Source organism: Bos javanicus, chromosome 24, assembly GCF_032452875.1.
Source record: "Bos javanicus breed banteng chromosome 24, ARS-OSU_banteng_1.0, whole genome shotgun sequence".
NCBI lineage: Eukaryota > Metazoa > Chordata > Mammalia > Artiodactyla > Bovidae > Bos > Bos javanicus.
This window is the reverse complement of record NC_083891.1, coordinates 60,450,545-60,463,062: the sequence shown is the minus strand read 5'-3', so window position 1 is coordinate 60,463,062 and position 12,518 is coordinate 60,450,545. Positions and strand designations below refer to the sequence as shown.

The 12,518-nt window shown below is 45.9% G+C and overlaps 1 protein-coding gene across 3 annotated transcripts in view; it reads left to right on the top strand.

The window, feature by feature from the left end:
• Positions 1 to 12,518, top strand: part of PIGN (phosphatidylinositol glycan anchor biosynthesis class N) — a 105,284-nt gene that overhangs the window by 74,460 nt on the left and 18,306 nt on the right. For all 3 annotated transcript variants that reach the window (XM_061400365.1, XM_061400366.1, XM_061400367.1), the window contains 2 exons: positions 5,160 to 5,202; positions 7,744 to 7,796. In XM_061400365.1, coding sequence (XP_061256349.1) covers positions 5,160 to 5,202; positions 7,744 to 7,796 — 96 coding nt within the window. The remainder of the gene's footprint in view (positions 1 to 5,159; positions 5,203 to 7,743; positions 7,797 to 12,518) is intronic.

The following is a 12,518-nucleotide window of genomic DNA, read 5'->3' as shown; positions in this document are numbered from 1 at the left end:
ATAAAATATTATTAGAATGCCCCCAGCTAGAGAGGAACCCCCCCCTAGAAAACTATAAAATATAAATGTCAAATTCTTGTAGTTAGTAACTTGTTCATTGTAGATATAGCTGTGCCTACAACTCCAGGTGATATCATCCTGTTTTCTTTTGGATTCTCTCATAAATGTGTATTAGATACATGTGTTATAACATTATGTCATTTTATATCAGTTGAAATTAGCTTCTAGATGTCCCTAATTTATGTGGTTTCTCAGTCTTGATTACTAAACTTTTGACAAATGGAATAGGAAGTATTGTTTCTGAGTTTCTAGGAATTTGTGGAACAATCAGTGTGTTAAGTAATCAAAGACTGGAAGAGAAGCTGTCAACCCAACTGTTTGCTCTTCTGAAGCAATGAAATTGTTTCATCTGCACAGGACTGATCAGCCTTTCTGAAAGACACTTGAGATAAATATGTAGTCTCCTAGCAGTTTTATTATTCTTTAATCAAACTGGAATATTCAATACTGAAAGAAATAATGAATATTAGAATAAATTTGCATGTTCTTCTTGATGAATTTAGGCTAGAACTGAGTATAGCATATTATTATGTGTATGCCATAATAATTTTTTAAAAAAAGGTTTTCTTCCATGGTTTAAAAATAGTAGAAATCTTATTTCTAGTCTAATTTAGTATATTTTTACAGGATTCTTACTTGAATTTAACATTAAAAGCACTTATACCTTGTCAATACCACATAGAAAATAGTGACTTATATGCAATTAAAGAAAAAAAAAAACTAGTAAAGTGACAGACATGTGCTTTCCTGCATCTCTGTTAGTGAACACAATTTTTTAAGAAGGGCTTTTAATTAAAGTCTAAATAAGAAGAGCTTGTGGAGAAGGAAATGGCAACCCACTCCAGTACTCTTGCCTGAAAAATCCCATGGACGGAGGAGCCTGGTAGGCTATAGTCCATGGGGTCGCTAAGAGTCAGACACGACTGAGTGACTTCACTTTCACTTTCTTTCAAGAAGTGCTTGGCACATGTGGGACAAGAAATAGAAGACTCATCAAAGTGTGTGTGTGTGTGTGTGTGTATGTGTGTGTGTGTAGTAATTTTAACCTGAGACTCAGTTCAGTTCAGTCACTCAATCATGTCTGACTCTTTGCAACCCCATGAACTGTAGCACGCCCCAGGCCTCCTTGTCCATCACCAACTCCTGGAGTTTATCCAAACTCATGTCCATTGAGTCAGTGATGCCATCCAACCATCTTATCCTCTGTCATCCCCTTCTCCTCCTGCCTTCAATCTTTCCCAGCATCAGGGTCTTTTCAGATGACTCAGCTCTTCGCATCAGGTGGACAGAGTACTGGAGTTTCAGCTTCAGCATCATTCCTTCCAATGAACACCCAGGACTGATCTCCTTTAGGATGGACTGGTGGATCTTCTTGCTGTCCAGGGGACTCTCAAGAGTCTTCTCCAACACCACAGTTCAAAAGCATCAATTCTTTGGCACTCAGCCTTCTTCAAGTCCAACTCTCACATCCGTACATGACCACTGGAAAAACCATAGCCTTGACTAGATGGACCTTTGCTGACAAAGTAGCATCTCTGCTTTTGAATATGCTATCTAGGTTGGTCATAACTTTGCTTCCAAGGAGTAAGCGTCTTAATTTCATGGCTGCAGTCACCATCTGCAGTGATTTGGGAGCCCAAAAATAAAGTCTGACACTGTTCCCACTGTTTCCCGATCTATTTGCCATGAAGTGATGGGACCAGATGCCATGATCTTCGTCTTCTGAATGTTGAGCTTTAAGCCAACTTTTTCACTCTCCTCTTTCACTTTCATCAAGAGGCTCTTTAGTTCTTCTTCCCTTTCTGCCATAAGGGTGGTGTCATCTGCATATCTGAGGTTATTGATATTTCTCCCAGCAATCTTGATTCCAGCTTGTGCTTCATCAAGCCTGGCATTTCTCATGATGTACTCTGCATATAAGTTAAATAAGCAGGGTGACAATATACAGCCTTGACGTACTCCTTTTCCTATATGGAACCAGTCTGTTGTTCCATGTCCAGTTCTAAGTGTTGCTTCCTGACCTGCATGTAGGTTTCTCAAGAGGCAGGTCAGGTGGTCTGGTATTCCCATCTCTTTCAGAATTTTCCACAGTTGATTGTGATCCACACAGTCAAAGGCTTTGGCATAGTCAATAAAGCAGAAGTAAATGTTTTTCTGGAACTCTCTTGCTTTTTCGATGATCCAACAGATGTTGGCAATTTGATCTCTGGTTCCTCTGCCTTTGCTAAAACCAGCTTGAACATCTGGAAGTTCATGGTTCACGTATTGCTGAAGCCTGGCTTGGAGAATTGTGAGCATTACTTTACTAGCGTGTGAGATGAGTGCAATTGTGCGGTAGTTTGAGCATTCTTTGGGATTGCCTTTCTTTGGGATTGGAATGAAAACTGACCTTTTCCAGTCCTGTGGCCACTGCTGAGTTTTCCAAATTTGCTGGCATATTGAGTGCAGCACTTTCACAGCATCATCTTTCAGGATTTGAAATAGCTCAACTGGAATTCCATCACCTCCACTAGCTTTGTTCGTAGTGATGCTTTCTAAGGCCCACTTGACTTCACATTCCAAGATGTCAGGCTCTAGGTGAGTGATCACACCATCATGATTATCTGGGTTGTGAAGATCTTTTTTGTACAGTTCTTCTGTGTATTCTTGCCACCTCTTCTTAATATCTTCTGCTTGTGTTAGGTCCATACCATTTCTGTCCTTTATTGAGCCCATCTTTGCATGAAATGTTCCCTTGGTATCTCTCTTTTTCTTGAAGAGATCTATAATCTTTTCCATTCTGTTGTTTTCCTCTATTTCTTTGCATTGATCGCTGAGGAAGTCTTTGTTATCTCTCCTTGCTTTGGAACTTCTTTGGAACTCTGCATTCAAATGGTATATCTTTCCTTTTCTCCTTTGTTTTCGCTTCTCTTCTTTTCACAGGTATTTGTAAGGCTTCCCCGGACAGCCATTCTGCTTTTTTGCATGTCTTTTTTTTGTAGATGGTCTTGCTCCCTGTCTCCTGTACAATGTCACGAACCTCCATCCATAATTCTTCAGGCACTCTGTCTATCAGATCTAGTCCCTTAAATTTATTTAGTACAGCGAAAAACTAAATACACAGTTTTAGTATTTAAGTATTTAATACAACTGAATTCAAAGGGAGAGAACTGAGGCAAAGAAGGCAAAGTGTGACTTTGTAAATGTCTTCTCTTTGACCTTTAAACCCTTATAAGTCACTGACATTTCCCCGGAATGTTATTCTGACCCACTCAATTTGCGCACATTGAACTCAGCAAGTCCCTTTCCTCCTGGCGACCTCTAGCTGCTCCTCCTGTTTTTTTATCTGACCCAGTGCAGAAGCTCAAGTCCGCCCATCCCTCATTGGTGTTTCCACTTGCTGAATGTCACCAGTGTCATCTTTCTGTCCACGTCTCAATCACCACCACAGCCCACTATTATCATTCATCTTCAGCGGACCCTTAGCTGACCTCCCTGCTTGTACTCCTGTCCTCCGAGAATTGTTATGTACGCAACGGATAGTGCAGCCTTTAGATCTTCCAGGGGCTTCTTTTCCCAGAGAGGACCAGTTCTGCAGCCCTGACTGTGGCCCTGTGGTCCGCCCTGCACCTCTCGTCCTCGTTTCCCGCAGCCCTTTGCGCGCACTCCGCTTCCGGCTGCGCGCTCGCTGTTCCTTGGGCGCCATGCACGGTTCTGTCGCACGCCTTTTGTAGGTCCGCGCTCGGTCCGCACGCCCTTTGTAGGTCCGCGCTCGGTCCGCACGCCTTTTGTAGGTCCACGCTAGGTCTGCCGGTAGTGCTCCTGCTCATTCGGTTTCGTGGTCCGCTCCGCTCATCCACGTCTCTGCTTAAATGTCTCCTCCTCGTAGATATTTGTCCAGTCAATCCACTTCTCTTCTTAACATTTAACACCACCTGACCTTGTATTGTTATTGCAAACGTTCTATTTATTATTTGTCTCCCTGAGTTAGATGGTAAGCTCTGGTCACCTGATGTATTACCAGCAATAAGCACAGTGACTGGCATGCCATAGAAACTGAAAACTTACCTGCTGAATTAGTGGTAGAAGTTAGTAGCATAAGATAAAACTGGAAATGGCTGCTACCGCACATTGTGACATTTCTTTTAGACACAAGGCTGACTTAAGGTCTTCAACCTTCCGATTCCCTAGAGCACTGAAAAAATGTGGCCCAGGAAAAAATTGAACTTGGTAGAAAGAACACCAAATAACACTGTAAAAAGGTAAAACCACCCAGAGTAAAATCTGTAACACAAGCATCATAAGGGATCCTTGTGACGATGGAAACACTTTGTGTGTTGCCAGCACCGGTGGCAGTGTCCGGGTTGTGATATTGTCCTGGAGCTTTGAAAGACTCACCAGTAGGGAAACCGGGCAGAGAGTGCAACAGCTCAGTTCAGTTCAGTCGCTCAGTCATGTCCAGCTCTTTGCGACCCCATGAACGGCAGCACGCCAGGCCTCCCTGTCCATCACCAACTCCCGGAGTCCACCCAAACCCATGTCCATTGAGTCAGTGATGCCATCCAACCATCTCATCCTCTGTCATCCTCTTCTCCTCCCCCCTTCAATCTTTCCCAGCATCAGAGTCTTTTCAAATGAGTCGGCCCTTCTCATCATGTGGCCAAAATATTAGAGTTTTAGCTTCAACATCAGTCCTTCCAATGAACATCCAGGACTGATCTCCTTTAGGATGGACTGGTTGGATCTCCTTGCAGTCCAAAGGACTCTCAAGAATCTTGGAGAAGAAGAGGGTACTTGGGCTCCCTCTGTATCATTTCTGCAATTACATGTGTATCTGTAATTATCTTATATGAAAAGCTTAATAAAAAAATCATAATTCATGTCCCTTCATATACTTAAAATAAATATTCAAAATGTTAAGTAACATTTTTGAAGTCCAGCCCATCACTGTGGGACAGGAGTCCATGATAATGTGAAAAGAGCTTTTGTCAAATGTATTTTCAGAAGCAGAAATACTAATACCAGAATGTTAGGTCATTTGATTATTCTAATTTTGATATTAATATGCTTTTAAAATGTGCTCACTGTGTTACATGTATCTTTTATTTATTTTTTTCCAGTCTTTTCCTCATGGTTATCAACGTATCAGACATCATGGCTTTGGTAAGACATTACTGGATATTCAATATAAATAAGACTGAGAAGCTAAACAAGTTAATTTAATCAAATGAAATATGAGTGCATGTCTGTATATGAACTCTTTAGATACTGAGTTATAAGTGCTGGTGTAAGTTACACATAAATTACTTTCTTTTTATTATTATTTTTTTGACTTTCAATGCAGTACAAATGCTCTTCTTAGGGTGTCAAAAATCATCTAACTTGATTTATCAGAACCTGTATCTTATACATGGTCTTCTATGGTGCGTTGTATTAACTTCCATAGGAAGGTAACATGAAGAGCTAGCTTTAGAGTCAGGTGATACATCATTTTCGTACTTGAAATGTTGATTTTTAATGTTTTAGTCCGATTGAAAAAGGAAAAAGAATGGGGTGAAGGAAGGGAAATAGGAAAGAGGATAATATTATCAAGACCACAGCTCTAATAACAAGTTCTAGAGAGGGACAGGTAGCTGGGCCTCTTATATGTAGTGTATGAACAGATAGAGGAGAAGGCAATGGCAACCACTCCAGTACTCTTGCTTGGAGAATCCCATGGACGGAGGAGCCTGGTGGGCTGCAGTCCATGGGGTCGCTGGGAGTCAGACACGACTGAGCGACTTCACTTTCACTTTTTACTTTCATGCATTGGAGAAGGAAATGGCAGCCCACTCCAGTGTTCTTGCCTGGAGAATCCCAGGGATGGGGGAGTCTGGTGGGCTGCTGTCTATGGGGTCGCACAGAGTCAGACACGACTGAAGTGACTTAGCATAGCATAGCATGAACAGATAGACCCTGTTTTACACCTACAAGTCCAGGAGGTTCCCCTCACTACCCTCACGTCTGATCATTCACTGAATGGACTCAGAGCATTCACTGAAGACTGTTAATATTCACAAGTGTGACTTGTTACAGGGAGAAGCGTTAGTTGCTCAGTCGTGTCCGACTCTTTGCAACCCCATGGACTGTAGCCCACCAAGCTCCCCTGTCCATGGGAATTCTTCAGGCAAGAGTACTGGAGTGGGTAGTCATTCCCTTGTCCAGGGGATCTTCCTGACCCGGGGATCGAACCCGGGTCTTTCGTGCTGCAGGCAGATTCTTTACCATCTGAGCCAGCAGGGAAGGCCGTTACAGTGGAAGGAACAGATGCAGATGAGCAAAGGGGAGATGTGCTGAGGGCGGAGTCCAACAGGGTCCTGTGGTGGAGCGCTGGCCGCCCGCCCCGTGGAGCGGGGACAGCTGGGCTCCCCTGCGTTGACAGCGACAGCGCTCGGCAGAGCCGCGACGGCCGGACTTTTTACTGGGCTCAGTCGCGCTCCCACGGCCAGCGCTCGGCAGAGCCGCGACGGCCGGACTTTTTACGGGGCTCAGTCGCGTTCCCACGGCCGTCTTTCATCTCCAGCCGTTCTGGAGGTGGAGCTGATAACACACGACCCAGAGCCCTGAACATAAATGGCCGGATAAGACCGTCCAGTGGCTGAGGTCCCCGAGGCAAAAGGCTCCTGTCAGGCAGGACCTGCTGACGCCCCGTAGTCGCTGACGGCCACAGCCGCCCTCTCTTTAGAGAAGGGTCCCTCTTCGCTAGTCACCTTTGTGTGCTGGAGGTGACGAGGCTGTTAGGACAGCTTCCCAAATCAGAGTCCTCGTCACTTGGCTCCGAGGAGAGCACTTTTATGCTGTATTGAACTGGATGTATTCCTGACATGGACCTCACATAACGTCAGGACGATTGGGCTTTCAGGTGTGCTCACAGAGTGGCAGAAAGGCAGAGACATGTTAACAGAAGGGAATTTAAATGCTGTGGTTAATTTTGTGTGAAGAATCAGACTGCTGAGCTCAGCTTGGAGAGCCGCGTGCGGGCAAAGCGCTGCTTGTGCCCGGCACCGTGCATCTCCCCTGCCCTTGTTTCCTGGACTCAGCCTGGCCGTGGGCTCCTGCTGCTCATAGTTACCCCCTCTGTCAGATCACGCTCCTCTGCTGACCTCCCCAGCCTCCCCTTCACCTCTTACTTGTCGCTTAGACGTTTAGAGTTCTTGTTGGGACAGCCTTCCCTGGCTGGAGTCCGCCCTAGTTGGAGTCTGCCCCCTTCCTCTGAGCTCCTGTCCTCGCCTGTACTTCCAGTGACAACACTCATCTCACATCCACACACACCCAGCACACACACCTGATCATTGACTGAATCAGGCACTAGATTATAAAGCTCCTGAAAGAGTTTATCTTCAGGATGATGATTAGACACTGGCTTCTGCTCGCTGAGCCTCCGTGTCACTAGTCACTTTGCTGACGGTGCCGCCTTCTCTCTAGCTGTGCACAGGTATCACCTTTGTGCTCATGTCACTCAGTGGAGATGCTGTTTCTGCTTTTAGGCTGTTGCTCATTTTAGTCCAAGCGAAAATTTCAATAAAAGGCGAATTCTTATTGATTCTAGTCAGATAGCACTTCTGAGGGAAATCTGAAAGACACAGTCCTAAAGCGACGTTGTTTTTAGCCTGACTCTGTGTAGCCTTTGTGTTTAATGGGCCTGTATCTTGTTTTGTTTTACAGCATTTTTTCTTCTTGATCAAAGATTATGGCAGCTGGCTTGATATTGGAACAAGGTATAGTATGCATTCACTGTGTATAGTATAGAATATCTATATATGGTGTAGAATTCTTAAGACTGTAGTTAAAAAAAGAAGTAACTTGTATCGCAATCTCTCAAGAAGTAACTTGATTCTTGAAGCAAGTAAGCGTCGCAAGCAGCAGTGACTTTTGGCGTTTAGAGGTGAGACCCGTCCCTCCAGTTCTTGCGTCAGCACGTTACCAGCTGTTCTCCTGGGACGCTGCGAAGGCAGGCGGGGTCTGAGAGGAATGCAGGGCAGCAGGCAGGTGCGAGGAGAGCTGCTGGAATCTGGGCTTTCAGGGGGGCTCACTCCGGTGTCTGCTTTCCCCTCATCTCTCTGTCTGGACGACAGTGCACGCTTCAGGTTGCAACGTGAACTTTCTGCTGCAGTTTACATTTCAGATGGTCACCATACGCCTCCTGGAATCTTCAGTGTGGGGACATTTTAACACGGGATCCCTGTAACATCATTACTTCAAGTATAATCTGAACAAAAAGTCAGTATCCTCCTTATTGTCATTTGAACATCAAGGATGGCCGCAGTCTGTTAAATTTCTTTTCTTTGAGGGGAAGAAAGTGAGGTTGATTCTTTTACCGGTCTGTTTTCAAATGCAGTCAGAGATAGAATACATTTCTATAGGCGAATTTTATTTCTTTAGTCGGTACTTGTTCAGCCAGGGATTGTGCGGCTTGGACGAGCCCCCGGCTCCCGGTCCTCCCCTCGGTCCCCGCCTCTGAGGCCGCTCGGCGTGTCCGCCTGGTGTCTGCGGCCCGTCTGCCTCCCCCCGCAGTCAGCCACCGGGAGTCTCTCCCTCCCGGTGCGCCCGGCACAGAGAGGGGGCACCGTAGGCCGTTGGTTTGGTCTCGTGAGCCTCTTAAGCCTGCAGCTTAGGGAAGTCCGAATGTGTCCTCCTCACCACCCTCTGACCCCAGACTGGCCAGGCAGGTAGTGGTCAGAGCAGGGCTTTAACCCAGACTTCCTGGGGTTGATCTGTTTCTCCCAGTCCAGCTGTGAGCCTGTTAGCAGCTGACTTGACGTGTCTAATCGTCTGTCTCTTGGAGTCGTTTTGAGTGAATTAACCCATGTAAAGCATTTAGCACAGTGCCTGGCATCACGTTCCCTCCAGTAAGTGGAAACCACTGTTATTGACATCACCCTGCAGTTGTGTCTCTTTATCTTTCCGACTGTTTCTTGTGTTGACACTCCTCTCCTTACTCGCTTCATAGTTTAAGTTTAGATACAGATCAGAATTTTGTTTGGAAAATATCCTGACAAAAGGTAACATTTTGATATGTGAGACTTTATATCTTATTTTTAATTGTAGCCAGATATACATAATACTGGAGAGGGAAATGGCAGCCCACTCCAGTATTCTTGCCTGGGAATTCCCACGGATGGAGGAGCCTGGTGGGCTACAGCCCGTGGGGTCGCAAAGAGTCGGACACGCCTGAGCGACAGCAGGCACATTCGTAGTATAAAGTTTACCACCTTCGCCCTTGTTAAGTGCAGACTCCAGTAGCAGTAAGTGCATTCACGTTGTTACCCAGCTGTCATTAACGTCCACTCCATACCTGTTTCCTCTTGCAAACAACTCACTTCTTCACCTCCACCAGCCCTGGCAGCCATCCCCCTGTTTTTTGGTGGGAGGGACCTATATTGGTTTTGGCCCTTGGGAAGTGCCAAAGAATGAAGAGGACGTACTTCTCACGTGAAGACTGCTGCTGCTGCTAAGTCACTTCACTCATGTCCGACTCTGTGTGACCCCATAGACGGCAGCCCATCAGGCTCCCTCGTCCCTGGGATTCTCCAGGCAAGAACACTGGAGTGGGTTGCCATTTCCTTCTCCAATGCATGAAAGTGAAAAGTGAAAGTGAAGTCGCTCAGTCGTGTCCGACTCCTAGCGACCCCATGGACTGCAGCCCACCAGGCTCCTCTAACCATGGGATTTTCCAGGCAAGAGTCCTGGAGTGGGTGCCATTGCCTTCTCCTCACGTGAAGACAGGCATTGTTAACTTCTTCACAGCATCATGAATTTATGTTACACAAACTAAAGATCTGGTTTTCTCTAATTAGCTTGAGGTTTATCTTTACATGGCAGGTTTTTTTCTTCAAAGTACACATTTCACTGTTATTGTCAGTAATAACAAGCATAAAACACAAAGCATTTTTAAATATCCATGGTCTCAATTCAACCAGGCAGCACCAGTGAATTGCTGGGGATGAGAAGCACATTCTGGAGCTCTTGGGGAGCTTAAGGGTGGAGGCAACCAGGTGAGAGCAGAGCTGTGGGATCCAAAGAACATTTGGGAAAGAAGGTCACCGAGATGTCACAGGGAGAGTGAGTAGGGAAAGACGTGAAGATGTGCATGGGGCTAAGCAGCAGCCACTGATGAGCTTGGCCAGGGGCGGCTCAGGGCTGATTTAACACTTATGTCTGCACTGAATCAGATTCATTGATGTCTGGGTGAGGACTGCAAGCCAAAGATAATCATTTTTCTCCTCTCTGCCAACTCTTCAATGAAATAACAAACCCAGCCAAAATGAAAGAGAATAGAAAAACGATCATCAGCAAATGCAAGTTCAACAGATTTCTGGAAGATGGATAATCCGAGAGAGGAAGCAGCAGCCCAGAGCCTCTTAGCAGTCCTGCCGAAGGCCGGGCACCCTGACGGCTCAGACAGTCGGACGGTGACGGGGCGCGTAGGAATGAGGAGGGGGGCCGGGGGTGACCTGACCATCTCTGTGTCCGGTGATGGAGCTGGCAGTCTGCCCACACCTCTGCTTCCCCCATCCCCGTGCAGAAAGGATCTCACTCTCGGGAGCACCTGAGGACAGCTGCAAAGAGACAGGGCGACCGCTGCGTCCAGGTGCTTCCCACTCCTGGGAAACCTGTCTCCACTCAAGCGCTTGGAGCTCCCTCTGCCCCCAGCCCAAAGGACGGAGACAGGCCCCTCTCCTGCTCATCCCAAAACACGACCTAGCGATTTTTATTACACACCCACAACTTACTGGCAACTGCCCTATTTGGGAGGTAGACTTAGAGAAAAACAAGACTTTCTTAAAAACCTAAATAAACGCCACCCTCTAATTGATATTTTGAATTGTACAGCAATTCTATTCCGAGCTGTCTACCCAAGAGAAGGGAAAAATAGGTCCACAGAAAGGCTTGTATGGGAATTTTCATAGTAGCTTTGTGGCTCAGATGGTAAAGAATCTGCCTGCAATGCAGGGGACCCTAGTTGAATCCCTGGGTCAGGAGGATCCCCTAGAGAAGGGAATGGCAACCAACTCCAGTATCATTGCCTGGAGAGTTCCATGGACAGAGAAGCTTGGTGGGCCACGTAGTTCATGGGGTTGTAAAGAGTCGGGCACGACTGAGTGACTAACACTTTATTAATAATCAAAATCTGGAAACCTCCCAGATGTTTATCAGCACTTGAATGGTAAACAAATTATGCTCTATGCATAAAATAGAAAACTTCTTATTAATAAAAAGAAATGAATGACTGATGAACTCAACTACATGGATGAATTTCAGATATTTTATAATGAGTGAAAGAAACCTGGTGCATTAAGAGTACATATTGTAGTATTCCATTTATGTAAAATTCTAGGACAGACAGAAGTAGTCTACAGTCAGAGAAAACCGATCAGTGGCTGTCTGGGCCTGGGAATTACGGTGAGCATGACTGTGAATGCGTGTGTGGGAACCTTGGAGTGATGGAAGTGTTCCGTGTCTTGAGCGTGCTGACAGATACATGGGTGAATCATTTGTCAGTATGCATTTAACTGGATACTTAAAATGGTTTCATTTTCTTGTATATAAATTATACCTCAAAGTTGATTCATAAGGAAAAACAGAACTAAAATAATTGCCTAAAATTGACATGAGTAGGGTATGGTATAAGTCAACCAAATCCTCCCTCTCTCCTAGCAGGCACTTAATAAGTGATGTTTTAAATTGATGCATCAGTAGAGCAACATTAAGATACTGATTCATGCCACAGAGGCAACCACCAGCGGGTCTAAAACAGGAGGAGGTTAGACTAGTTGCTTGAGAAGTGAGCAAGAGGAACGAGGCTGTCGCTTTTCAGTGGAGTCTTTCTCCATTATTTTGCTGTTTTAGTACTGCATGTATGACTCATAAAAATGAAGGGAATAGGCGTAAGTGGAATGGGAGGTCAGGAGGTAGTTCTCAGTCTTGACCACTCTCTTAAGCTTGCTTGGAAAGGGGAGGAGAAGGAGGGCAGTAACCACCTGGGAAAACCCAACCTCCTTTTGAGACTTTGTTAGGGTTTCGTTTCACTCGTGAGCAGGTGTGAGGGATGATATCCCAGTTGGAAGGCATGAACCTCCCTGGATCTGATTGAAAGTACAAGTGTTAGCCTCTCAGTCACGTCTGATTCTCTGAGACCCCATGGACTCTAAGCACCAGGCTCCTCTCTCCATGGGATTTCCCAGGGAGGAGCGCTGGTGTGGGTAGCCACTCCTTCTCCAGGGGATCATCCCGACCCAGGGATTGAACCCAAGTCTCCGGAATTGCAGGCGGGTTCTTTACCACCTGAGCCCCCAGGGAAGCCTCTGTCTAAGTTGGAGCCCAGCATGCGGGCCCAAATAGAACAAGCTCGTTTCCGGAGCAGGGTAGTGACCCGTCCGCTCAAGTCAGAACCAGGCTGCGTGTTGCAGCAGAATCACACCAGCCATTGGGTATTCGAG